The 27,968-nt window shown below is 43.3% G+C and overlaps 1 protein-coding gene across 2 annotated transcripts in view; it reads left to right on the plus strand.

Moving 5' to 3' along the window:
• Window positions 1-24,718: 24,718 nt before the first annotated feature.
• Window positions 24,719-27,968, plus strand: part of APBA1 (amyloid beta precursor protein binding family A member 1) — a 48,543-nt gene continuing 45,293 nt past the window's right edge. For both annotated transcript variants that reach the window (XM_066616406.1, XM_066616407.1), the window contains exon 1: window positions 24,719-25,922. In XM_066616406.1, coding sequence (XP_066472503.1) covers window positions 24,768-25,922 — 1,155 coding nt within the window. In that variant the 5' untranslated portion in view covers window positions 24,719-24,767. The remainder of the gene's footprint in view (window positions 25,923-27,968) is intronic.

Here is a 27,968-nt window from a genome sequence, read left to right on the forward strand (position 1 = left end):
TCTATAAAACCCAAAGTGGTTTTTTTGCCTCTTGAGCTTGGCAGGGGCCTGGGACGGATGTCCCCAGTCTTTGCTGAGCTCAAATGCCCCTCCAGAGATGAGAACAGAGCTTCTCTTGCCTACAGAAGGGGTGTGCATGGTTGTGGGGGGCTGATTTATTAGCTGTTTGCTAATAAAATTGCGTTCATTGGAAATATTTGTATTCAGTAAGGAACCAATGGAATTGTGGTGAAACTGCTGGTGAAAAAGCAGAATGAGAATGTGTTAAATAGATAAATGCTGGCACGTGGTTTAATGAGTAAATCTGCTTCTGGACACCTAGGATGATGCATACTTAGCAGAATTGGCCAAACCATCCAGGAGGTTCAGAAATCGGCTCCTGGTTTCTCTTCCTGAGTCGCAGGAGCTCCACAAAGCTGCTGTTAAGAAGAGATCTTACAATATTATTTGTCAAGGTATTATGTAAGCATATTCTGGAATCTCAAAAAGGCATTGTGCAAGATAGAAGATGTTTCTTTGTAATTGCAATTTCAAAAACACGCTCTCTTTTTGTGGAAGAAAGATATGAAGGAAGAATGAATTATTCCCATGCCTTGATGAGGTAAATGTGAGATCGCCTTATAGGCAAGTGTCTATGGTAGACCTTCAGTTCTTTGATTTTGGGTACAATCCTATCCTGCACTGGAACAGGCAAGCCAAGAGGCTTGTGCTGTATCCAGCGCAGGATTGTGGCCATAAGTGGCTCAGCCAGAGGCAAGGGGAAACTTTTCCCCTTACAACTGGGTAAGGGCCACTGCCCCATGGGTCTCTTCATACTTCCTTTCTCCCCACAAACAGGGGTTGGATCCAACCCCACCTCTCGCTCCCCACCCTCCCACACCTAGGGCCGCCCACTGCCCACCCTTCCCCCTCTCAGGAACTACTCCTCCCCACCTCCCCCCCCACCTCCCCAACCAGGCTGATGCAAGAGTTGAAGAGGAAGCCAGCATGGAGGCTTTCATCAGCCTCCGCAGGCTGGCACTTCTTGGAGTGCCGACCTGGCTTCCTCTCAAGGGACTTGTGTCAGCCCAAGGGCGCCTCTGGATTGCGACCTTAATTTATCTTATGATCATAAGACAACCCCTGTTGGATCAGACTAAGGGTTCATCTAGTTTTGTACAGGTATAACCTAATTATCCATGGATTTTTCACCTGTAGTTTTATCTCAACACAATGAGAAGAGCCCTTTAAAGGAAAAATGGCCCTTTACTCAGCCTTGCTTACCAATGTAATGCGTCCCGTCCCTCTGGAAGGTTTGAAAGAATGCAAAGCAGAAATGATTATCACCTCCACTTTGCATTCTCTTGGCATTCTTTCCACATGCTCCGGGGGAAGGGAGGGGATGCTTGCCTCTGAGTGCTCTGAAACTAAGCTGTTGATTGGTTGATTGCCTGCCTGCTGCTGCTCTCCCGCATTACAATGGTAAGCGAGGCTATTTTTAAACTGCTGGGTAAAAGGAGGTTTTCTTTTTTATATATTGACTTCATTTAACGTGATTTTTGGCATCTGCAGAAGTTCTGGGAATGGAACCCCTGTGGATACCGAGACACAACCTGTAGAGGCATATTTTCTCTCCCATCATTGTTCCCCTGCAACTAGTATTCAAAGTCATACTTCCACTGAACCTGTATGTAGCACAGGGACATCATGACTATAGCCATTGATAGACCTGTCCTCCATGTCAGTGTCCAATCTCCTTTTAAAGCCATCAGAGCTAGTGACCATCACCAACATTGGTAAGTCTTTTTGTCTAATCCAAACTTGGTTCTCAAGTTTTGAGGATTAATGTCAGTTGTAGATGTTCATGTTGAGATATCCAGTTGTTCTTTGGTTGCGTTCTACTTTGCTCGCAGAAATGTTTTCCCAGCAATGAATAGTTAAACCATTTTTAAGAGCTTATTGAAGCACATAAATGGGATCATGGATATGTGGAATTTAACTGGCATAAATCCCACTTTGCCCCAGTATAGGCTGCTGCACACTGGCTGAAATGTTGAGTAGAGATATTTTAAAAAACTGTTCAGTGGAATTTCCAGCTGTTCTTCCTTTATTGATCCCAAGTCTCAACTTCCATATGACAGCTGGGGAAGAACTTTGGCTGCAGAATAGGAAATTTCAATGTCTTCCACTCTTTGGCAGAGACAAACACAGCTTAGGATGCTCTTGAGGCTTTAAGCTTGGCAGAAATTAGATGACACTAGCCTCTTCCAGAACAAGTGACCTTCAAATACGTAGTTAAGGTGCATTACTTTTCTACTTACATTGCCACTGAGTATCCATTTATGGTACTCAAAACAAAACAATGGTCTTTATCTTGGAATAGTTGACACTCAGTTGTTTTGTTTGATATATATCAGTCAAAAGTACTGCAGCAAACGTTTAGGCAGGGGAATATGAGAAATGTTGTTTGCATACAACAATAAATTTAATATATGAAACAGTGCTGATATTGCAAAAATGGTCAGGGTTTCTTAGTTCTGAGATATATGTATATGGGTTTAACCTACATATAGGTTAAATTAAAAGGGGAAGGGGATGAAAGGCAACATTGCGCCACGCACATACACACAGAGTATAATGGTATTGCTTCAACAGTTGACCTTCAGTTCTGATTCTTATCATTGCTATATCTATGCACAGCTCCAGTGGAAACAAAGAGTGTCTCTGTATTTTCTTTGCAGTTATGTAGTTTATTTTCAGGCATTTTGTCAAGGAGGAAAGAATGTTTGTAGCTTTTGTCACTGTCATGCAAGCACCCATCTCCTGAGGAAACCCCATTGCTCCCTAAATGACAGCACTGTGCATATACTGGGACTGACATAGGGAGCAGCTTGTTATACTCTGTTCTGTCCAGAGCTCTGGGACATATATTTCACATAGCATTCTTTCTTCAAATATATAGTGAAGTCCCATGACTGACTGGTTTTGCCAGTGAAACAGTGGCCTTGACCAAAACCTCCTTCCCTGCTTGGTTTAGCTCATATCTAGTTCTTGGTTCAGTCCGCTTACCTGCCTCCAGAGACACTTGAATGTCTGTTAATTTCAAACAAGCCTATTAGAGCTAGGAGGCTAGTCTCTCCAAAACGGGATAAATGAGGGCTGGCCAGCTGCATTAATTTGCGAGTGGCCAGCCTAGCTGGATAAAAGGCAGGATGCTGTTCTGTTAGGAGCAGGGTTAAATCCTAAGAAGAGCTTTATCTCCAGTGCCAGGGGGATGGTGAATGGTAAGTGAACTGTTTAAGGGCCCAATCCTATCCAACTTCTCAGCCCTGGTGCAGCTGCAGTGCAGCCCCTAGTTGTGGAGGACTCCATAACTACCCTCCCACCACTGGATGCAGCACAAACCCCATTGGCATGGCTACACCAGGGCTAGAAAGTTGGATAGGATTTGGCCCTAAGTCAGGAAAGGCTTAGTTAAAACTTGTTTCTTTTGAAGTTTTGCTTCTTGATTTCAAGTATAGAATTTGACTGCTTATCCCTTGTCCCGCTTTCCCTCCCAATAAACCTTTTTCCTTTCGTTAAACCAAAACAGTCTGCCTAATTCTTGAATCTAAGAAGCAATCAACCTGTCATGTCTGTAGCCTTACACAGCCATAGTGCTACCCAGAAAAGGGCTTAGATGTGTGTAATTGTATGGGGGGGGGGGTCTGTGGTGAGAAGCAAAGCAAGGACATTAGTCAAGACGCCTTCCCATCTGTCTTCCTCCTGAGGTAACTTAATGAGCGGTTTTTGGTTGATAGACACATTCACAGCTGGGTGGGAGGCTTGTACTGTACCTTATTTGTGGTGCTAGCACCATGGTGCTAGGGCTAGATAACTTGATTCTATCTCACATCTATGACAGGGGCAGGTTCTCAGTGTGGTCTCATGTGACTGTAGGGTGCTGAGAAACTGTCATTCCCACAGGTGACTGCGGTCCTTCTCAGCACTATCCTGGAGAGCACTATCAGGGCCTTTGCACAAACCACATTATTGGCTATTCCAGCGGTTCTCAAACTCTCTGAGATTAGGGCAAGGTCAGTAAGCCCTTGCAGGGGGAGCAGCGGCGGTGGCATGATCCCCAGGATCGCGTCGCTAAGGGGGCTGCAGGGACTGGTGTTTCCTTACCAGTCCCTGCTGCAGCCTCCCGGGGGTGCAGGGAGCCCTGTGCGACCATCTGCAGGTCTCCCTGAAGCTTAGAAAGTGAAAGTGGAGCGATAGGAAAACCAGAAGTGGAGCGTGATCTCTCTGCTTTCTCTTTTTAAGCTTCAGGGAGCCCTGCAGACGGTCGCACAGGGCTCCCCACATCCCCAGGAAGCTGCTGCAGGGACTGGTAAGTAAATGCCAGTCCCTGCACCCCCTTAGCAACGCAATCCTGGAGATCGCGTTGCTGCCTCCCCCCAGCCCTTAAGGGGGCAGAGGCCAGGGCCCTCAGGCTGGGGTGTCGCAACGCCCTATTTTGAGAAGCCCTGGGCTATTCCTTCACAATAGCTTGAATCACAGTAGTGTTTCAACTTCAGCCCAGTCCTAACTAATGCCCTGCACGGTGGTGTAGCAGCACCCACACAGCACCCACTGTATCCCTTGGGGGACTTCTGAGCCACCAGAGGCCTTCTCAGGGTAAGGGAACATTTGTTTCCTTGCCCTTGGATAAGTCCCTAACAGGGTGGAGACTGGGGGGGGGGGGGAGGGCATTTGAAAAGGGCCAGAAGGGGGCTTTTATAAGCAGCATTGTCTCTTCTGGTATCATATCACCCTTTCCAGCCTTGATCCAGTTCCCTGGGTCCACTTGGATTTGTGCCAGCTTATGAGCAGGCATAGGTCCAAGCATACCTTTGGGTCCTCCAGGACGATCCCCGTAAGATACAGATGCTTTGTTGGCGCAGGTGCATCGGTAGGTGGGGGGGGGGATTTCGTTAGGATTAGGCTGTGAATTATTTAAAAGACGGATTAAAGCAGTTCTTTTGTATGAATTCAGCTGGGAAAAGAAATAGCTGAACTTATCAGTGAAATGTCCCTAAGAAGACAGATTTAAAGTTTCCAGCACTGGATTTAAATTTACATTTGTAAAAATAGAGATGATCCTTTTGTTAGAAAAGTAACAGAAAAATAAAACTGAAATGTCTTAAGTGACCCCTTACTCAAGTTTACAGTATCCTTTAACAAAAATAGATTTTGTGGAACCATATTAAGAAGTGTCTTCTTTTTGTCAAATATAATAAAAATTCCAATTCCTGTTGAAGTCAGAACAGGATTAGCAGCCTAATACAACCTAAATCCCTGTGTGGTGATAAAGCAGCACTGGCAAAGGCTATGCTATATCCTGGCCAGTATATTTGGCTGCTGGAGGTCTCAGGGTAAAGGTAACATTACCCCAGCAGCCCCAACAGGTCAACTCAGACTTGTGCCAGTGATATTGCAGGTGCAAATCTGCCCTGGAAAGAGCCTCTGTATTTGATGCTTACTGGCACTGCTGATCCTACTCACTCTTGGTCCTGATCTGCCCATTCCCACCCTGTTCAGCCCCCGCCCTCTCCCTGTCCGTGAGCTGGACTTACCTGCTCCAGCGGGCCACTGTTGCTTCTTCAGTGCCAATAGGTGTGCCTGGGTCTTGCACTGCTGCAAAGAGCTTTATGGAGTTTTTGCAGTAGTGAGGTCCGGTGGAACATATGGTCTGCTGGCACACGCCCTCCATAGGATTGGGTCACTAGAAGCTGCTTTTATTTATATCATTTAATAATTACCAAATATGTATAAGGTACTTTTGAATCTGAAAATCTTTATGCATGTGTACATGTAATAAAGGGCTGGGAGGGAGGTGGAGAAGGGGTGGAACGAGGCAAGAGGTGGGTGGAATGAGGAGGCAATAGGGTGGGGAGAAGGGCGGATTTGGTGGCTTTTTCAAAACTCTAAGCATCTGGGGGGGCAGAGGCAACTAAATGGCTGTACTTTTCTGAGCTCTTGTAAGCTCTTGGAAAGCATGCTATTTCCTCCCAAAAAACAGTGGGTCTGAGGAGATCATAAGAACATAAGAACAGCCCCACTGGATCAGGCCAAAGGCCCATCTAGTCCAGCTTCCTGTATCTCACAGCGGCCCACCAAATGCCCCAGGGAGCACGCCAGATAACAAGAGACCTCATCCTGGTGCCCTCCCTTGCATCTGGCATTCTGACATAACCCATTTCTAAAATCAGGAGGTTGCGCATACACATCATGGCTTGTACCCCATAATGGATTTTTCCTCCAGAAACTTGTCCAATCCCCTTTTAAAGGCGTCTAGCCTAGACGCCAGCACCACATCCTGCGGCAAGGAGTTCCACAGACCGACCACATGCTAAGTAAAGAAATATTTTCTTTTGTCTTTCCTAACCTGCCCAACACTCAATTTTAGTGGATGTCCTCTGGTTCTGGTATTATGTGAGAGTGTAAAGAGCATCTCCCTATCCACTCTGTCTATCCCCTGCATAATTTTGTATGTCTCAATCACGTCCCCCCTCAGGCGTCTCTTTTCTAGGCTGAAGAGGCCCAAACGCCGTAGCCTTTCCTCATAAGGAAGTTGCCCCAGGCCTGTAATCATCTTAGTCTCTCTCTTTTGCACCTTTTCCATTTCCACTATGTCCTTTTTGAGATGTGGCGACCAGAACTGGACACAATACCCCAGGTGTGACCTTACCATCGATTTGTACAAGGGCATTATAATATTAGCCTTTGTTCTCTTTTCTAGACCTTTTCTAATGATCCCAAGCATAGAATTGGCCTTCTTTACTGCCGCCGCACATTGGGTCGACACTTTCATCGACCTGTCCACCACCACCCCAAGATCTCTCTCCTGATCTGTCACAGACAGCTCAGAACCCATCAGCCTATATGTGAAGTTTTGATTTTTTGCCCCAATGTGCATGACTTTACACTTACTGACATTGAAGCGCATCTGCCATTTTGCTGCCCATTCTGCCAGTCTGGAGAGATCCTTCTGAAGCTCCTCACAATCACTTCTGGTCTTCACCACTTGGAAAAGTTTGGTGTCGTCTGCAAACCTAGCCACTTCACTGCTCAACCCTGTCTCCAGGTCATTTATGAAGAGGTTGAAAAGCACCGGTCCCAGGACAGATCCTTGGGGCACACCACTTTTCACCTCTCTCCATTGTGAAAATTGCCCATTGACACCCACTCTCTGCTTCCTGGCCTCCAACCAGTTCTCAATCCAGGAGAGGACCTGTCCTCTAATTCCCTGACTGTGGAGTTTTTTCAGTAGCCTTTGGTGAGGGACCGTGTCAAACGCCTTCTGAAAGTCCAGATATATAATGTCCACGGGTTCTCCCAAATCCACATGCCTATTGACCTTTTCAAAGAATTCTATAAGGTTCGTGAGGCAAGACTTACCCTTGCAGAAGCCATGCTGACTCTCCCTCAGCAAGTCCTGTTCATCTATGTGTTTTGAGATCCTATCTTTGATTAGGCATTCCACCATCTTACCTGGTATGGATGTTAGGCTGACCGGCCTATAGTTTCCCGGGTCCCCCCTCTTTCCCTTTTTAAAAATAGGCGTGACATTTGCTATCCGCCAATCTTCTGGTACCGTGGCTGTTTTGAGGGACAAGTTGCATACCTTAGTCAAGAGATCAGCAACTTCATTCTTCAATTCCTTAATAACTCTTGGGTGGATGCCATCAGGGCCCGGTGACTTATTGATCTTTAATTTATCAATGAGGTCTGAAACATCTTCTCTTTTAACCTCTATCTGACAACTCCTCAGTCAGGAGGGGCCGTTCGGGCAACGGTATCTGCCCGAGGTCTTCTGCCGTGAAGACAGATGCAAAGAACTCATTTACTTTCTCTGCCATCTCTAAGTCTCATTTTATCTCCCCTTTCCCTCCCTCACCATCCAGAGGGCCAACCGCTTCTCTGGCGGGTTTCCTGCTTCTAACATATTTGAAGAAGCTTTTATTATTCCCCTTGATGTTGCTGGCCATGCGTTCCTCATAGTCTCGCTTGGCCTCCCGTATCACCTTCTTACATTTCTTTTGCCACAGTTTATGTTCCTTTTTATTCTCCTCATTAGGACAAGACTTCCATTTACGGAAGGAAGCTTCCTTGCCCTTCACAGCCTCTCTAACTTGGCTGGTTAGCCATGCGGGCACTCTCCTGGATTTAGTGGAACCCTTCTTTCTTTGCGGTATACACCTCTGCTGGGCCTCTATTACTGTTGTTTTAAGCAGCCTCCATGCACTCTGGAGAGATTGGACTCTTTTTACCCTCCCTTTCAACCTCCTTCTAACCAGCCTCCTCGTTTGGGGGAAGTCCGCCCGTCGGAAGTCAAGGGTTTTTGTTAGAGATTTGCCTGGTATTCTTCCCCCCAACGTGCATGTCAAAACGGATGGCCGCATGATCACTGTTCCCAAATGGCTCAGTAACGTTTACATCTCTAACCAGGTCCTGCATACCGCACAATATTAAATCCAGAGTCACCTGTCCTCTGGTGGGCTCCGTGACTAGCTGCTCTAAGCCACAGTCATTTAGCATGTCAAGAAATCCGGTTTCCTTATCGTGACCAGAACACAAATTGACCCAGTCAATATGAGGATAATTGAAGTCCCCCATGATTGCAACCCTGTTCCTCCTTGTCACCTCCCTGATCTGTTTCCTCATTTCAAGGTCCCCATCCGATTTCTGGTCTGGAGGACGATAGCACGCCCCCAGTATTACATCGCTGCACAAGCCTGGTAATTTAACCCACAGAGATTCTACAGTGGAGTCGGACCCACCTTCAATCTCTACTTTGCTGGATTCTATCCCTTCCTTAACATAAAGGGCCACCCCACCTCCAATACGCCCCTGCCTGTCCCTCCTGTAGAGTTTATAGCCCAGGATTGCGGTATCCCACTGATTCTCTGCATTCCACCAGGTTTCCGTTATGCCCACTATGTTAATGTTTTCCCTTGTCACCAGACATTCCAGTTCTCCCACCTTTGCTCGTAGACTTCGGGCATTCGCATAAAAGCATTTGTACACGGAATGCCCTAGGATGGGCTGCTTATTCGCTCCTTTGTCCCCGCATCCTCTCAGTGTGCCAAACCGTCTATCACATCCCATCCAAGGATCTGTTATCAGGAGAACTAAGAACACATGAATTACCAAGATAAATCCATGTGAAATTCATCAGAACTTTCTACAGAGATAAAATATTGAAGATCCCACAGGAAAAGGAATGGATGGTGGAGGGTAGCAAAGTGAAAATTCTGAGACATGTCCCATGGAGAGTGAGAAAGAAGAGAAAAGAATATGAAGAGCTAGCAAAATTTTTAAGAGGAAAGCAAATACCATATAGATGGCTTCTTCCAGAAGGTATGTTTTTTCAATTCCAGTCACAGATATATAAATTCAACAATGAAAGCAGAAAATTTTTTGAGTACAGTGATGAAAGGTGAGACGAGAAATGAAGAAAATGAGGAAGAGGAACTGAGAAGAAAACTAGGAAGTGTAGAAATGGAGCTGGAAGAAAAGAAATCAGATGATTCAGAGATAATGGAGGAATCAGAGAAGGAAGAAACTAGAGGTGCAAGGAGGCACTCACCAATAGTAACAAGAAGAAGACAAAAAGTGAAGGTGAATAGTAAAAAGAAATATGATGGTTAAGGGAGGATGGAGTATTTACTCTGTCAACATAAATGGCTTAAATTCACCTCAAAAACAAAAGAAAGTCTTCCTTCAATTGCAAAAGTTATTTGCTTAATATTATCTTAGATATTATAGATAAAGAAAATGATGTGTATTTAGTCATTATGATATTAACTGCTGTAAGGATTTTATATGCTAGATACTGGAAAGATATTAAAATTCCAATTATTCTATTCTATTAAAAATAGAAGATTCTAAAATGAATTAAAATTCATTTTAGAACTAAAAATTCTATTAAAATGAATTAATAGAGAAAATAATGAAAGTGGTGGAAATGGATAGGCTTACAGAGATTTTGGATCAACAGCGCAAACCGACAGAGCAATGGAGACCATTTTATGCTTGGTTGAAAATGAAGTTGTAGATGTATAAGATAGGCATTTAGATGAATATATTGTATACATGATATATTATACAGGATATGATATGATAGATAAATGATATTAAGAGGCTAAACTAGAAGAGGAACAAGATTAGAAAATATGTATGATTAAATATATGATTGCCTGCACCCTCCAATAGTGTGTTTTTGTGTTTTTTGTGTGTTGTGTATTGAGTTTGTGTTTGTTATGTGTTTGTTCATATTTGTTGTTTGTTTTTATTTTGGAAAATAATAAAAAAAACTCTGAGCATCTCTCCTAACTTCTTTTCTGACATAAATTATTGTATCTGGGCTGGGAGGAAAAGATCTATGATGTTCCACACATCTTCGTTTTATTCAGATTTAAAGAAAAAAGAAAAGGCTGTTAGTCTTAATTCTATCTAATTTTGACTAATTTGGTTAGGATGCAATAACCCATCTCACCATTTGCAGTGACACCTCTCTCCTTCCCTGTGGGTATGTTCAGTCTGTATTTAAAGGGGAGGAAGGAACTGCTGTATTTGTGCGCTACAGCCTCTGCCCTAATTTGGACACAGTGTACTTAGAAATATGTTCCTCTTTCTGTTGTGAGATGTAGATTCAGAGAATGTCACTCTTCATTAAGGGTTTAATTATGTTTAGAAAGCAAGCAGACTGTGTGCTCAGCTGCCTTGGATCAGCTAATTCAACCAACGGAAAGCCACTCTCTGCTTGAATTAAATAGGAAGGCTGTCTTAAACAATGAGCATAAAATGTCCAGATTCAGGTTCTGTGCTTTGCAAAACAAATAAAATAAGCTACCTTGATGACAAAGTGTCTTCAGAATGCTCTGGCTTTTTATGTGACTTATCTTTAGAGATGAGGATAGAGATGTGGAATGGGGACTGCTTCACGTTACTACAGTCATAATGATCATAATGTTTGACTGACATCCACATTCTGGTCATTTTTTTCCCCATCTTGTGCACGCCATAGGTTGCTGTGACTGCTTCTGAATCCCCTGCACGTGCCTGTGTGGTGTATGTTAGGTGTATTTTTTTCAGTTTTAATAGGTACATAGTGTAGGCCTGGTAACATATACCCACTAAAACTGTAGCATGAGTAGGATTTTTTTGATATTCAAAATAATTTGTTCAGCAGTAAACCAGTCAAGGGGAAAATTATTTTTAGAGTGCCTGGAATTAAATAAAACTTGATTCAGTGTTACTGAAAAATATTTACTGTCCCATAGCTAAGCTTCCAACTGATGCAATCAAACATGTCTGAAATTCAAAAGAAATATTCAAGAAATATACCTTTAGGGCACAATCCTAACCCACTTTCCTGCACTGACATAAGGGCAATGCAGCTCCGAGGTAAGGGAATAAACATTCCCTTTGTTTGAGGAGGCCTTTGTAAGTGCCACCCAGCTGCAGGATGCAGCACATGCTCCATTGGCACCCGTGCTATGCCCGTGCTGGAAAGTTGGTTAGGATTTGGGCCTTAAAGTCCTATATGGCTTAGGGCAGGATACCTGAAGATCCATCTCTCCATATGAAATAGCCCAGGGGTGCTCAATAGGTGGATCGCGATCTACTGGTAGATCGCCAGGCAAAATGAGTAGATTGAGGAGCCCTGTCTCTCCAAACTGTTAATATGTCAGTTTCGTCTAGTGACTAGATGAAACTGACATATTTAGCTGACACTAAACTGACACTGAAACTGACACTTTAGCTGCTCTTCAGGCATGCAGCAACAAAACTGACGAAACTGACTAGACTCCAGCAGGGGCTCCATACATTAAAGGGGGTGTCTGTCAGACGCTTCCTTCCCCCCTGGTAGATCTCCGGGCCTTGCTGGGTTTCAAAGTAGCTCTCGAGCCAAAAAGTGTGAGCACCCCTGAAATAGCCCATTGTCTAAGGCTAGTTAGAGGGTTCTTCCTGCAGGTGCTTCATTTTCAGAGGCTTGGCGGGAAGCAGCATGGGGAAGGACTTCTCACAGGTGCAGTTCCCGCCCTGAGATGAGGTTGGACTTAGGGACAACCTGAGACCTCCTGGTGCAGCATGCCATTTCTACCCTTTTTACCCAATAATGTGCCAGCTTCTGTCATTCTCCAGTGTTCTGGCTCAGTACTCCAGATTTCCTCTTCCTCTCTTCAAGAAGGGGAAGAGAGGTCGCCCCCCTTCCTTTTCTAATCCAGAGAGTGGGACCAGCAGCAGGGGAGGCAAATAGGCAGAGATGAGTGCCTCTTACTGAACTGCTGTCTGAGGCAACCACTTTGGTTAGCCTCATGGTTAGGCTGGCCTCAGCTGAACCTCTCTCTACATGTGTTTCAGCAGCATCATAATTTTTTTCTTTTTCTGGTTGCCTTTTATGATGTGGGTGGACTCCCTTTTTATTTTGGGTAGATTTTTTTTTGTTCACTATTCTGTGGTTTTTATTTTGTTTTATTTGATTTGCTTTATGTATTTAAATTTTTGTTATTGTCACTGTAAGCTACATTATTAAACAACATGAGGATGGTTAAATAAGTGTGCTGTATATTTGTTGCATTTAGTTGAATTTTCAGTAAGGGACTTGATGAGGAACCAAGTCTCTGGTTCCTTGTCTGAATAATGGCAGGTGCACAAGTGATGTGCGCAGCCTATCAGAGCTGACCCAAGACCTCATTGTACCTGAGGCAGCATGTTGGCTGCTAACATCCTTGCCTGATGATATGTCAGCTTCTTGGTGCTAATTCTCTGGATCGAAAAAGGGAGACAGGACAGAGTGGAAGAGAGGAGAGTGGTAGGCTGCAGCTTCTCTTCTGAAGCAACTGCCTCAGCCAGCTATGTGAATGGACAAAGCCCTGCAATTTCTGTTTGTGCTTCCAGAATAAAATTTGTAGGGTGAACTCTTCTGCTGAGAGATTCTGGAGCTCATGCAGTATACCACATACAGTTCACCAAATGTAGGAAAGCTACATGTGTTTTTGTCTGTTAGACAAAATGCTGGAAAAACAAAAAAGTATCCCCTCATGCATCTGCCATTTCCTTGTTTATGTAATGTTTGAGGCTACCCCAATTTGCAGCATAGTGCTAGGAACGATTACAAAGTAGTTGTGGGGAAAAAAGCTAGCTGAAGGTACAAGGTATTTATCATGGGTAATAGCTTTAACAGGTGGATATTGCTAGCAACCCGGAGAACATGAATTCCATGTAGTGTTTTCATTGCCATTCTCTCAGAGGAATAAAATTGTTTCCGTTCAATACTATTTGTAGATTGGCGCATGCTTGGGGCTCTGAGGCACACTGGCAGCTAAGCACTGCAACAGGAGAGAAGCTGGTGGTGGTAACACCTGCCTCTTCACAACATTATTCAAACGTATGTCAAATCCTTTAAACCTAGCAAACAGGGAGGTGCTCTTTCTTTTGTCTGAAGGATGAGGGAACAGGAAAAAGAAGAATGTGCAGATCTTAATCTTGCAAGTGCCACGCTCAGGAAAGTGTCAATTTCTTCCCTCTTATATAACATGCTCTTGGTTATTAGCCTAACTTTAAAGCTAATTGAAATGTTAGCATTAGTAATATTAGCTAAAAATGCAACATAAAAGATGCACACACAAGCCACAATTAGCTGAAGTTTTTCTCCCTGTGAACACAACGTTAGGAACATAGGAAGCTGTCTTATACTGAGCCAGACCATCCATCTACCTTAGTACTACTGACACCGACCAACAGTGAATCTACCATGTTTCAAACACAATTTTTCTCTGCCTGACCTGGAGATGCTAGGGATTAAACCTTGGGCCTTCTACATGCAAAGCAGATGTGCTTTCAGTGAGCTATGCCCCTTCCCTAAAAAGATGCAGTACTTTTGTCTCCCCCAAAATAGGAAGCAACCATCAGTTGTTATGTTGTCCAGGTGGAAACTTGACAGAGGCACTAACGTTCACTAATTGTCTATAAATGGGCCACCCTGTGCTCCTTGGAGGAAGAGCAGCACAGAAATTTATCTAATATTTTTTTCCAAATTGTAGTTGCTTTGAGGCATCCAAGTGCTGGTACGTATTCTCCAGAGAATGAAAACAGGAATGAGAAATGATAGCCTAGTCCTCAGGTGCTGCATCTTGACCTGAAAATTTTATCCAGCAACTCCTCAGGCTTTGCCAGCATAATTTTCAAACATGTCTTCTCAACCATGAGGATTAGAACTGCACTTTAAAAACAAAAAAAGCACCCTGAGATCCTCAGTAAGTTCAATTCTTTGCCATTGCTACATTTTATTATTATTTTTTTCTACAGTTGTGTGAAAACATGGTATAAATGCAGCCCTAAATATGCATTTGTTTTAGTGGTAATGGCACTAGTAATTTATATTTGCCACACCTGAAGCAGCTTAGCTGTGATACCCCAGCTTTTTAGCCAATGCACCCCTCCCCTTTGGAGGAAATCTGCATAGTATTTGGTTATTTATAGTGGTCTTAGTCCTCCTTGTTTTGATGCGTTTTTTTTAGCAGGGGGAGAGTAACTGGCCCACCTCACCCCAGCAGTGTTTGTTCTAATGGCTGTCTGCTGGTATTCTTTTGCATTTTTTTAGATTGTGAGCCCTTTTGGGACAGGGAGCCATTTAGTTATTTGATTTTTCTCTGTAAACCGCTTTGTGAACTTTTAGTTGAAAAGCGGTATATAAATACTGTTAATAATAATAATAATAATAATAATAATAATAATAATGTGTTAGTCTGAATTACTGATTACGGTAACTAACCTATTAAAGGTAATATCATCTTATGAGCGAAAGTTGTAGCTTTTGTTATGCCATATTTGTGCATGGTGCTTTACAAAGTACATCAGGAGAGGTACCTGAACACAATCTAAAATTTGACCTGGAGACAACAGAGAAAAGGGAGAAAGTGGAAACAGGGTCCAGCAGGGGAAGAATATGCATTTATTTCGATCTCATGAGCTCAGCCTTGGTTACATTAGGACAAGGTTTCCCAACATGACACCCACATGTACTTAGTGAGAGACGAGACTAGGGCTGCAATCCTAACCACGCTTTCCTGAGAGTAAGCCCCATTTAACAAAAATAGGACTTACTTCTGAGTAGACCTGGTTAGGATTGTGCCCTAGGTCATAGTTCCAAAGGTTGTTGTAAGTATTTTATTTTACACTTTCATTACCTCAAGGGATTCCCCTATATTAAGGTCTCCGCAATATGCAAATATTAAAAGACAGTTAAATAAGCAAAAACTACTACAGTGTCTTCTTTACAATATGGATATCATAACAATAATTTTTCAACATAGTCATTTTCTTCAGGGTTGTCAACAAACTAAATAATTTTTAGTTAATATCTGCCTTTTAACTAATTTTGTTAAAAATTTTGCAATTTTGCGTTTTGCAAGCATGCTCTTGCTAGTTAATGTGAATGCAGGGATCAAGATTTGAAGTGGGGAATTGAATGGAAGCGGTACTAACCTTTTCCACAACTACTGATCTTCTCCCCAGTGAGGTAGTTGTCCAGTATGGCAGGCTTCATCTCAGAGTCAGAATGGGATTGGTGAACCCTGTTTTTCTTTCATAAATCTGTAAATCTGCCCTGAAGCTGAATAAACTGTTTGCATAGAGCTCCAGGGCACTGCTAACCCCAGAGAGAGGCACTTGTCAATTTTGCTATATTCTCATAAAATCATAACTTTTTTCTTAGGTTAATTAAGGCCTTATGCAACATAGCAGTTTTGGTATTTCTGTTTTGTCCTTATTAACAAAAGAGTTTTGGGAACAGGAAAGCAGAGAAAGATTATGTCTAAGATGTTCCAAGACAAAGGTCAAAATCCAAAGAGCAGGTGCATTCAAAAGTTTGCGTATTCCCAGTGGGATTTTTTTACAATGCTTTTAAAAAAAAAATAAGACATCTAAACGGCTTTTGGCAATTCCCTCAATTTCAAAAGCAGCTTACCATGCAGAATTCTAGGGTGAGGAGAATACTGCTGTTTGAGAAACACAATTCTGTAGTCTCCTTGGACACACAGACAAAATGCTGCAGTTCTTTGGATCCTGGCTAATCAGGTTCACAGTGCATTAAATGTACATATGTTTCTCATATTGATTTGGAATTGGTTCAGATGATATGCTGGTGGTTAGCTTTTACTTTAAAAAAATCTCATGCAGGTGAAATACCCGGGTTAGAATAAGTACCTCACCCAAGATTATTCTTTCCTTTCTGTGAAACTAGAATCTCTCAAGTTATGATTTTCCAAGTTCTTCAGTGGCACACAGGGTCTGCATGTTTTCAGAACAACTTCGAGAGGTTTAGAAGGAAAGAGTTGGCACTTGCTCTTCATGTTGAGTGTGTAGTACCTGTGTTTTGTGCGTGCCAGGATTAATGAGCTCTGTAAGCTCACCAGCCCCGACTTTTGGTTTGCAGCTGATACAGCTGATGACTACAGAAGATAACTTGGAAAATTCCAAGTAGCTCTGCAATGAAGCTGACAGTGTCCCAAGTGAAACTGATAGCAATAGAGATGTTCTAATATCTGGAAGATTTTGATAGCCAGCAATGTTTCAGTCACAGAGATGCTGGATATTACAACTTTTACTGTATTTAGTTCCTAGGAAAACACAATTGTTTGTTAGTGCAGTGATTGCTATATAGGATGTGGTTATTTGTGTGTCAAAGGAACCTGTGAAGTTACTTGTGAGATGAATGGTGCTGGTGAGGGGTTGGTGCAGTTAGACTTGTGGTGCAAGTGGATGGGTTGCAAAAATAGTTATAGTGTTGTCTGCCTTTTAAAAACGAACTTGTTAGATTGCACACATGTAGGGGAGAGGAAATGCTCAGCTTTCAGCTGAAGACTTGTAGGGTAAGCACAAATGAGAATAATTTTTCTACCATGCTTCAGAAGGTGGTAATGTATGAAGCAAATTCTGAATTATTACAATTCTATGCATTATAAATATCTGAATCCACTCCATTTTAAAAGTATTGTTATATAGGCTGAAGTTTTTTGTCTGATAAAAGAGTGAAACACTAGCCCTTTCAGTCTTATTCTCCAGTGTTGTCATCTGTTAACTAGTTGTGTCACACATATGCATCATTTTTCTGTCCAGAACTAAGTGACTCATTCCACTGTTTACTTGAAGTGAGCATAATAATAAAATAACCATCTGGGAAATTGTCCAAGGCTGCTGTCATGTTCCCACTAAATTGGGAGCAAGCCCCACTGAACACAGTAAGGTATCCAAAAAATGGTTGGCAACCTTCAGTCTCGAAAGACTATGGTATAAACCTACAGCACCCGGTATTCCCAAGCGGTCGCCCATCCAAGTACTGACCCTGCCTAGCTTTCGAGATCAGACGAGGCATGTGTGGGGAGCTCCCCTCTCCTCCAGAGGGTGGTGGTGGGGGCATTCCCTGGTATCTGCAGTTTCACTTAATTGTGGAGGGCTTTCAAAATGGAACCCCTGCGAATACCGGGGCATGCCTGTACTGTGATGCCTGCAGTTTGATGTCATGTCTAAAAGATTAGTGTGAACAAGGAGTTAATCCCCAAATTGGTTTGACATGTGTTTGGTACTTTACTTATTATACCCACCTATCTTGTGAGCACCATTGTTTATCTTGGGTCATAGAATGTGGTGTGGAATGATGTCACAGACTGACAATACTATAGGTTTGTTGGTGACAGAACTTCTATTGGTCTCACAGGAAATTGTATGTCGAACTTGAGCTTTCCATCTATTAATACTACATGAAGCCTGATAAGCATGGCAGGTAAAACCTCCAAATCAGATCCTCTTTAGTTTGCTAAAATGTGTAAATGGGTTTAGGATAGGATCATGAATTCTGGCTAGAAAGTCTTAATGTCGATTCTGTAGTTCTTCTAGCCCACTTTTACTAGCTTGTAACTGAATCATTGTAACTGAAATCATGGAACTGAATCACTGAGCAACTCACTGCTCAGTTGGACATTTAAGGTGCTTGATCTTCTTTGCCAGAAATGTAAATGACTTTTTGGTAAAGTCATGGTGTGTGTGTGTTTTGGGAGGGGAGGGGTTTGTTTTGTTGTTGTTGTTGCTGCTGTTTATTTGTTTTATAACTATGCTAAATCATTTCAAATAGCTTTACTGACCAAGTGAAAGGTAGTATACCAAGGATAACTTACTGCTTTTTAGTGCCTTGTAGAAACTTGTTTGAAGTTTTTACTTGAAAAACACTCTGTGCACACCCACCAAATTTGATTTTGTTGAAGGCAAAAAATCCACTGTTAAGGAACACGGTTATGCTTATTAAAAGTTTTTTTTAAAAATTTTGTCATTTCCATTAAAAATGCTTAAAATGGCTTACAAATTACAGATTAAATTAATGATAAAACACAAAATAAACAAGTAAAAGGGGATTGCAAAAATCAACAATTCAAAATACACAATATGGCAAGCCAAATGTGTACCAAAAAAGGAAGGTCTTTGCAAATCAATGGAAGCCCATCAGAAAATGGGACAAGATGGTTGTCCCTTGGTAGAGAGTACCAAAGGCTATACATGGCTTCAAAAAGGCCCTCTTCTGTTCTGTGTCCCAATCACACAATTCAGAATGGTGTGTAGAGAGTAAGATTTTTGTTGGCCATAAAAAGGGTGGCAAAGAATTCCCCTCTCCCCTGTTAGCATAATATTGAAATTATTCATGGAAGTAGTAGTATTTAATGGAGGAATAGAACAAAATGTTTCTGTGAACTAAGGAGTAGTGTGGAACGTGGTTGAAAAATGTGTTTACCCACAAGTTGTATTTTTATTCATTCTTCACTCCATGCCTGTGCAGTTCCCATTAGAAAGGTAATTGGGGTTGTTTCCTTGCAACAAGAGAGCAATATAACTCTGTGCTAATTTTTTAAACTGAAAGAACTTATTGCAAATCATCAGAGGGATAAATTGAATTTCAGACAAACCTGGATGCTCTATGAAACGTTCCCATACAGACGCTTTTGGAATATACAAATATGGGCATACAACTACAAATACATTTGTTAAAAAACAGACAAAGGGAGTCGCTAGTCATCTGTGAGCCCTCTCCACCATAGGCTGAGCTGTTATAACAGCAAAGAATAATTTATTTACTTCAGCATTCTAACTGCAGACAGGGAAGGGTCAGTCACCAAATGCCCATGTACTCTTCAAGCAGCCAGGATCAGTATTTTTTATTTATCTAAGGGCCCAATCCTATCCAACTTTCCAGCACAGTTGTAGCTGCAATGCAGCCCTGAGGTCAGGTAACATATGTTCCCTGACCTTGAGGAGGTCTCCATGACCCCCCCCCCCCACTGCAAGAAGCAGCACATGCCTTGTTGACATGGTTGTATTGCCACTGGAAGATTGGTGACGATGGGGCCCTAAAGTATTTTATCCCATCTTTCCTCTCCTGAAGGCAAATCACAGCATATAAAAACAATACAATAAAAATACATTCAAGAATTAACACCAACAAAAAATACATTTAATATACTGTTTGACACCAACAGTATATGCAGCATCATGAAATTAAACAGAATTAAACCTTATACAGGATCAGAAAACGATATCAAAACAGAGTGGCTAAGAGAAGGCAGAACAGATCAACATAAACTTAGGCCCAAAAGGCTAAACAGAACAGAAATATTTTCAGTTACTGTTGGAAGATTGGCTCCCTGATAGTGGAAGTGTGAGAGCCAATCTTATATAGAGAGGCAAGGAATTCTATAGAATGGATGCCACTGCAGAGAGAGCCCTCTCACATGTCACCTCCAAACACACCTGCCAGTGATGGAACACGTGACATGACCCTCTCTATTGATCTCATCACAGTTTCCGAATGTTGATAGAACCAACTAATATAAGGGAAACTCAGCTGGGAAAATCACTCGCACAGGAAACTAGGTACAGAAAATGGGATGTGCAGACAGTGGAAGAGCTGGAAAAGCGTTTTGGGCGCTGGGGGATCAAAGGGTAGAGAGAGTTGAATTCAACACATTGATTTGAAATAACTGTTCCAATGTTGAATTCTTTCTGTGCAGCCAGCGGAGGCGCTTGGCCTTCAGTGTGGAGCCAGGAAGGCCAGAAATCAACCTGTTAATTTCCTTTCTTCAGGAGGCCAAGTCATCCATCAGAATTTGAGTGCAGAGCCAGGAGTGCTTAGAAAGCACTTTCTGGTATGTGCCAGATCATTAGAGCACAGCTGCTGCTGTGAGTAATTAATGGGAGAATGCAGCATTTTTTTTTCCTAGGTGTAGTGTCTCTTTATTTGCAGAGCCATGTGACACTACATGTCTCTGTGTTGCAGGATGGAAAATTACAGTGAGGTATTTGAATTTAATTTTAGACGCTTTTAGAAGAGAAGGGAGCTTAGGTTATTCACAATTCTTAGTGGGCACCCAATGAGCATTGAAGAAATACAAGTCATCTTTGTTTCTCTCTGCTGGTGTTTGTGTTCTTATTTTGCATTCCTGAATTTGATCTTCTCTTGTGAAAATGGGCATCCAGCTGCAGATGCAGAGAGAGGCTACCTTGCATGGTTCTTACCACCGCATGGCAGGCAGTAGACCAAGAGAGGAGGGCTCTGGCATGCTGCACAAAAGCGGCACACAGGCCTCTCTCTTCCTCTTTTCATTTGGCTTGAACAGAGAATCTGGAGGAGCCTGTGGGTAAATCCAGGTTTTGAGCCATGGTAATTTGCCCAACAGAGGTCTCGGGCGTGGTCAACTGTCTCCTCCTAGTTATGCCCACTCTGGTGCCTGCACTGGAGTTGAGTCAGGACCCGTTGCATCTGCCAATTATTGCCCGGCACTGTAATTTCACATAAATCGTGGCCCTATTTCTTCCAAGATCTGTGTCTAGTGTGTTTTGTGCGGGGGGGGGGGGGATATTTAGGCAATGATTTTGCTTTTATGTTAGGTAGTTAATGAGGCATTCTTTGCATGATTACTTGGAAGTTGACCCCTTTGTGTTCAGGGCATCTTATTCCCAGCTTAAGTGTGCATAGGATTGATGTTTAAAGCACTCTGTTACATGGCCAATGCCAGAAACTTCTATATTTGATTGGTTTCACACTTTTGTGATCTATATCAATTTGTCAAAGTATTAATGTTCTGGCTGTCTCCATTTTTGAAGTTGTCCACATCATGGTTTGGTGGTTGTGGTTCAGTTTGGGACACCTAGGTTCAAGTGGCCACCTCTGCTGTGGTGTCTGACCACGGGGAGGTCACTCTCAGCATATTTTCTCACATGTAAAATGGGAATAATAGTGTTGTACATGACCTTACTTTGAATATGATGTAGATGTTAAAATAGGTTGTGAACTAACCATGTTGAATACTGAAAGTCCCAGGTGCTGGGAAGAGGCGCATGCACAAAGGCAGAGGTGATGCCAGCACTCTCTCTGCCTGTAGACTGACTGCAGCAGGGATAGACTGGAATCTAAGGCATGAAACACAGACACTGAGGCTTGAAAGTCTTCTGGATTGCTCCCATTAGTCCCTGGGAGAATACTGCAGATTCTCAGAGAGTCCTGGAGGCTTAACAACCGTAATTAGTCTCCATACTTTTATACTACAATTCAAAATATTAATCCAGGCTTGTAGTAGTCATTGTCTTGGTCATATTTTGGTGTCTAAGCAAAGGAGGGTTTATCCAGCTCAGTACATAGTTTGTTTTAGACCACCAATATAAATTAGTGTGACAAGCAAATATTTTTACCCTTACCCTAGGTAAAGCCCCAGCCTGCTCCGTTGGGCAATTTGGATCTGCTCCTGCTGAACAGCTGACGCAAGTCCAAATCGTGTCAGGGTCTCAGGCCTGTGGATGAGGACAGGCTATGATGTGCGTGGCTAGTGCTGGTCCCGCCCCCTTCCTGGGACCCAATCTGCCCATCCTTTTGCCCTGTTTCACCCCCTCCCTGCCCTCCCTTGCCCTGCCCCTGCTCTAGTCAGAGCAACTCTTACTGTCTCCAGTGTGTATTCACTTTGGATCTGACACTATTGGGATGGTGCAGGCCTTCCCACTGGTGCTCCTACCTGCTAGGCTGTTGCAATGTGTTTTACGGCACATTTACAACAGTCTAGGCCTAAGATTGTGTCGTAATAGTTGTATATTTTTTGTAGGCTATAACCCACTTAATTGACTACATGAAATCCTCAGTTGGCAGGTATATAATAAATTATGCGGGGGGAGGGGAGACTGTAAACAAATGGCCATTAAATGCAAGATGCATAGTCTGAAAATTCTGTGTAAAGCTTAAATGTATGGATAAGCACAGCAACAGTTCACAAGAGCTCCATAGCTTCTGTTGGTGACGTCACCTCATCCCTAATTCTACTGAAAGGTTAATATATGTGGGAAACATCCCCCTTATCCAGATCCTAATGGCTTGTTCACATTATGAGAGAATCCGGATCCTAATGGCTTGTTCATCTTATAAGGGAACTCTCTGCAAGCATAGTCTCCAAGCACACAGAATGCTGTGAGCACACCCAGCAAACTCCCCCTGACTCTCCCCGTCAAAGAGAGCTTGTAACTGCAGACAGATGTTCTCCATGGGGAAAGTGGGAGCTTAAAGTTGTCGGTGTTTTTATTATTTTAAGTGAATTAGCTTAATGATCCAATAGCTATCTTTTAGCACAAGGACTAAAAACCAAGAACTAAAATGTTTGCCTGCCCCTGTCATCATCAGTGAACAAAACTCTTTCCAGCTCTGACCCAGAGAACTAAACCGGGAGTGGTTAAGTGTAAATTACACCGTTCATTGCTAGATTCACAGATTTCAGGCTCCGCATCCATGGTAAGAATGTGTTAAATATTTATTAGCATGACACATCCATTTATAGTCATTTCAAGTTATAAACACTCCTGTTTGGCAGGCACCTTTTTCCTTTTCTCTAAATTGCAGTAAACCACAGAGTACAATTTATATTTTACTCTTGAGTGCATGACTTGATGACTGTTCGCATTCCAGAGACTCCCCTATTTATAATGATGCATTTCAAAGCCTTCAGCTACAGTTAGCAGAGTAAAAATGGGTTTCGACCAGCTTGCATTGGAAGGATGGAGGTGGGGAGCGAGCACAAGCCATGCTTACCAACAAGCAGTGCCAATTTATTTTCCTGTTCTTTTTTGCAGGGCTCGCTAATATTTCTGAGTTTATTTCCTGCCTTCAAAGCAGAAGAGAGAAAACATTCAAGGCAAGTGATTATATCTAGTTCTTCTTTATTAAGGCCAAGCTACATGTTACAGTACATTAAATGTGTCATTTTTCCTTGATTTTTTTAAAAAAATTAATATTGCATCTATGAAGGGATTAGGATTGGGATTGTGGTGCATAGACAGAAGATATTTAACCTCTTCCAGCTATGCTGTGGTCCTAGTGAACATTGCCCCCCCCCCCAGCTAATAATAACTCTGTGAGGGTTGCTTCCATTGATTGGTGCCAAATGCTTTTTAGAGGCAAGAACTGTAGTTTTGCATGGATGACCCATTCCATGTTAGAGCTCTTTTTCCCACTGTGGATTTAGTTGTGACTACCTGCTCTCATCTTGGTTCTTGCTTTGCTGAGTCTCTGCTGTAGCCCTCTTTTTTTTTCTTGCTGTTTCTACCAAATGTCCTTTACCATTTGTATAAAGATCTTTTATGTTCAATGATCTGTCATCTTATAGTATTTGCTATGCATATGATTACCTATATTATTTCAGGTGAATTTGCCTGTATTTCGTAGGGCGCAATCCTAACCTGACGTTAGGCTGGCCCGAGTCCCTTGGGCCAGCCAGGGAGGGTCACAAACATGACATAAAGCACGCTTGCGCCACCACGGGAGCCAGGCCGGCGCTCGCAGAAGCGCCAGCCTGTGGAGGCCGATGGGGGCCTCCATGCCGGCTTCCTCCCAGCTCCTTGCATAGGCTTAGATGAGCTGATGCAAGGATGACAGGTAGGCATGGGGGAGGTAGGGAGTGGGGGGGAGGGCAATGGGTGGCCCCGGGGACGGGCGGGGAGTGGGGGGCTGGGCTGCGATCTGGCACTTATGCCAGATCCCAACCCCCTTCTCCGGGGAGAACGAAGCGGCTTCAAGCCGCTCTGCTCTCCTTGGACTTGTGCCATCTCAAGAGGTGGCGCAAGTCTGAGGAGACCCATAGGCGCCAGCAGCCCTTACCCAGGGGTAAGGGAAAAGTTTCCCCTTGCCTCTGGCTAAGCCACCTCTGGCCACAATCCTGCGCTGGATACAGCGCAAGCCTCCTGGCTTGCCTGTTCCAGTGCAAGTTAGGATTGTGCCCTTAGTGTATTCTTCTGTGTTCCTTGCAGGGTTTTTTTCCCCTTTAACGATTCCCTCCTCCGGTTTTATTTGTGCCTTGCAGAGTGTCCCTCATACTGTCTTGTCGACCTGCCTATTCAGTTCTGGCTAGTCAGCTAATAATTATGTCTTGTACATTTTTCTCGGCTCTCCTCTGTGTTTCTGCCTGTATCATAAATGAACTTTTCTATTACTGAATTTAGACTTGCTGCTCATAAAATTGTAGTGTATGACTTACTCACAAATTTTACAACATATAAGACAAATGACTTTCTGTGAAAGCAGAAATACTTCATTTTACATTTAATATTTGTATCAGCACTGCAAAGCTATTTTTAAAAAAATACCCATCCCTGTGCAGTGACTTCTCTTATTGTGATTTCTTGCAGCCTCAATGCACAAAATGTCAATAGCATAAGTGAGGCACTTTCTAGAGCCTGCCATGAATCATTTTGAGGGACCACCTGAAGGAGAAGTAAATGATGATCTAGGAAGTAGAGAGGTGAACGAGTCTGTGGAGGCCGACCTGGAGCATTCCGAGGTAGAGGAAGAACAGCAACAGTATGCTGTTCATTACCAGAGGTGTGCCAATGGCAGCCATGAGGGACATTCTCGACTAGAAGAGGAGGGCACATTAGCACGGTCAGCAAGTACAGAGAGTGGTTTCCATAATCACACGGATACTGCTGAGGGAGACATCATAGCTGCAACAGATGATGCCTATGAAGGAGACAGAGTGCTAGAAAATGAGGATGAAAGCGCCTATGCAGTTCAGTATAGGCCTGAGGCAGAGGAGTACACAGAAAATGCCGAGGCAGAGCATGCTGAGACTGTTCATAACCGAACTCTTCCCAACCACTTGCACTTTCATTCCATTGAGCATGAAGAAGCCATGAATGCTGCCTATTCAGGCTACGTGTACACCCACCGGCTCTTCCACCGAGGAGATGACGATCAGTATGCAGAGCCCTATGCCGACTATGGGCTGCAGGAACACGTATATGAGGAGATAGGCGACACACCTGACCTTGATGTCAGGGAAGGCCTTAGACTCTATGAGCAAGAGAGGGAGGAAGCCGACAACTACCGAAAAGAAGCTCTGGGAGCACGTCTCCACCACTACGATGAACGCTCCGATGGAGAGTCTGACAGTCCTGAAAAGGAGGCAGAGTTTGCTCCCTATCCGAGGATGGACAGTTACGAGCAAGAGGAAGACATTGACCAAATTGTGGCTGAAGTCAAGCAGAGCATGAGTTCTCAGAGCTTAGACAAAGCCGCTGAAGACATGCCAGAAGCAGAGCAGAATGTGGACACTAGCAATGCTCCTGTTAACATGCGTCATGAAAGCAACAGTCAACTTTTAGTTGGCTCTAGGCCCTCTGTTAATGTAGGAGAATCGGTGCAGAGGTATAGCAAAGAAAAAAGGGATGCAATATCACTAGCTATCAAAGACATTAAAGAAGCTATTGAGGAAGTGAAGACAAGGACCATTCGTTCTCCTTATACCCCTGATGAACCCAAAGAACCCATTTGGGTGATGAGACAAGACATCAGCCCAACCCAGGATGGTGAAGATCAGAGGCCACTAGAGGGCGATGTAAGTATACCAAACTGCAGGATTATTTGTTAATGCTATTTTGTGTCCATCTGACAAATCCTGCAATCTTCACATTAGCATTATTGGTATAGTCTTGCTTTTTGCTATTTGAAGCAAAAGATTACATATCCTTAAAATAGAATGATCTATATATATATATGCTACTTTTGAAGCATATATATATATGCTACTTTTGAAGCAAAAGGTAACATCACATAAAAATATATGAAATCATAGAAATTAAAATATGCAAAGAACTATTTCATATAATATATTTGAGAATCAAAGTTGTTTCTCTATAAATTTCATTTGGTATCACCTGGTGATCTATAAGTTACCCCTTGATCTTTACTGTAGTATATTGGCAACCAATGAAATATCAAAAATCAAATGCAATCAGAGTTGTTTATCTTAGGTCAGGGGTGTCCAAAGTTTTTGGCAGGAGGGCCACATCATCTCTCTGGCACTGTGTCAGGGGCCGGGGGGAAAAATTAATTTACATTTAAAATTTGAATAAATTTACATAAGTTTACATAAATGAATACATTATTATTGGCAACCTTCAGTCTCGAAAGACTATGGTATCGCGCTCTGAAAGGTGGTTCTGGCACAGCGTCTAGTGTGGCTGAAAAGGCCAATCCGGGAGTGACAATCCCTTCTACACCGGGAGCAAGTGCAGTCTGTCCCTGGTCTGTCTCCCTGGCTATGGGCCTTCCTTCTTTGCCTCTTAGCCTCAGACTGTTGGCAAAGTGTCTCTTCAAACTGGGAAAGGCCATGCTGCACAGCCTGCCTCCAAGCGGACCGCTCAGAGGCCAGGGTTTCCCACTTGTTGAGGTCCATCCCTAAGGCCTTCAGATCCCTCTTGCAGATGTCCTTGTATCGCAGCTGTGGTCTACCTGTAGGGCGCTTTCCTTGCACGAGTTCACCATAGAGGAGATCCTTTGGGATCCGGCCATCATCCATTCTCACGACATGACTGAGCCAACGCAGGCGTCTGTTTCAGCAGTACATACATGCTAGGGATTCCAGCACGTTCCAGGACTGTGTTGTTAGGAACTTTGTCCTGCCAGGTGATGCCGAGAATGCGTCGGAGGCAGCGCATGTGGAAAGCGTTCAGTTTCCTCTCCTGTTGTGAGCGAAGAGTCCATGACTCGCTGCAGTACAGAAATGTACTCAGGACGCAAGCTCTGTAGACCTGGATCTTGGTATGTTCCGTCAGCTTCTTGTTGGACCAAACTCTCTTTGTGAGTCTGGAAAACGTGGTAGCTGCTTTACCCATGCGTTTGTTTAGCTCAGTATCGAGAGAAAGAGTGTCGGAGATCGTTGAGCCAAGGTACACAAAGTCATGGACAACCTCCAGTTCATGCGCAGAGATTGTAATGCAGGGAGTTTGCATGAATACATTAAAGATGAACTTACATGAATGAATGCAGGTCTTGCAATAGCTCAAGGCCTATAAAAGGCCTTGCACAAAGCAAGGCTGGCCTTTACTTTGCTGCTGCTACTGCATCACAGAGGTGAAACAACAAGCAGTGGAGGGAGCCCTCATCCCACAGCTAACGTGAGAGGTCAAACAGTCGCCCTCATGCTGAGAGCAGTTGCATCGGGCCGGTGTGGGCTCCAACAAATCTCCAGAGGGCCAGAGGCTCATTGAAGACTAGGGGCTCCCTGAGGGCCGCATTGAGAGGCCTTGAGGGCCGCAAGTGGCCCCAGGGCCAGGGTTTGGGCACCCCTGTCTTAGGTTATAGATATTAAAGTTTGGTGAGACATGTATCCTTTTGTCCTAATCAGTTTCATTAATGCATTTGCTTCTGACATAGGCAGAGTTGGAACCCTGCTATTTGTCTAATGCAGATCATCTTCCAGCCAGAATGAATACTGGTAACTAGAGCAGGGTAAGAATGGGCAGCTGTACTTGAGTTAAAAAAAAAAAAATCAGGAGTCTATAGTTTCTCTTTCAGAAAATATGAGTACAGCTTGTTTTATTTTCTGAAGCATTGCTTTCTGCTCAGTTGTGATAGCAACTGCATTGTAGTTAAGTTATGA

Source organism: Tiliqua scincoides, chromosome 2 (assembly GCF_035046505.1).
Source record: "Tiliqua scincoides isolate rTilSci1 chromosome 2, rTilSci1.hap2, whole genome shotgun sequence".
NCBI lineage: Eukaryota > Metazoa > Chordata > Lepidosauria > Squamata > Scincidae > Tiliqua > Tiliqua scincoides.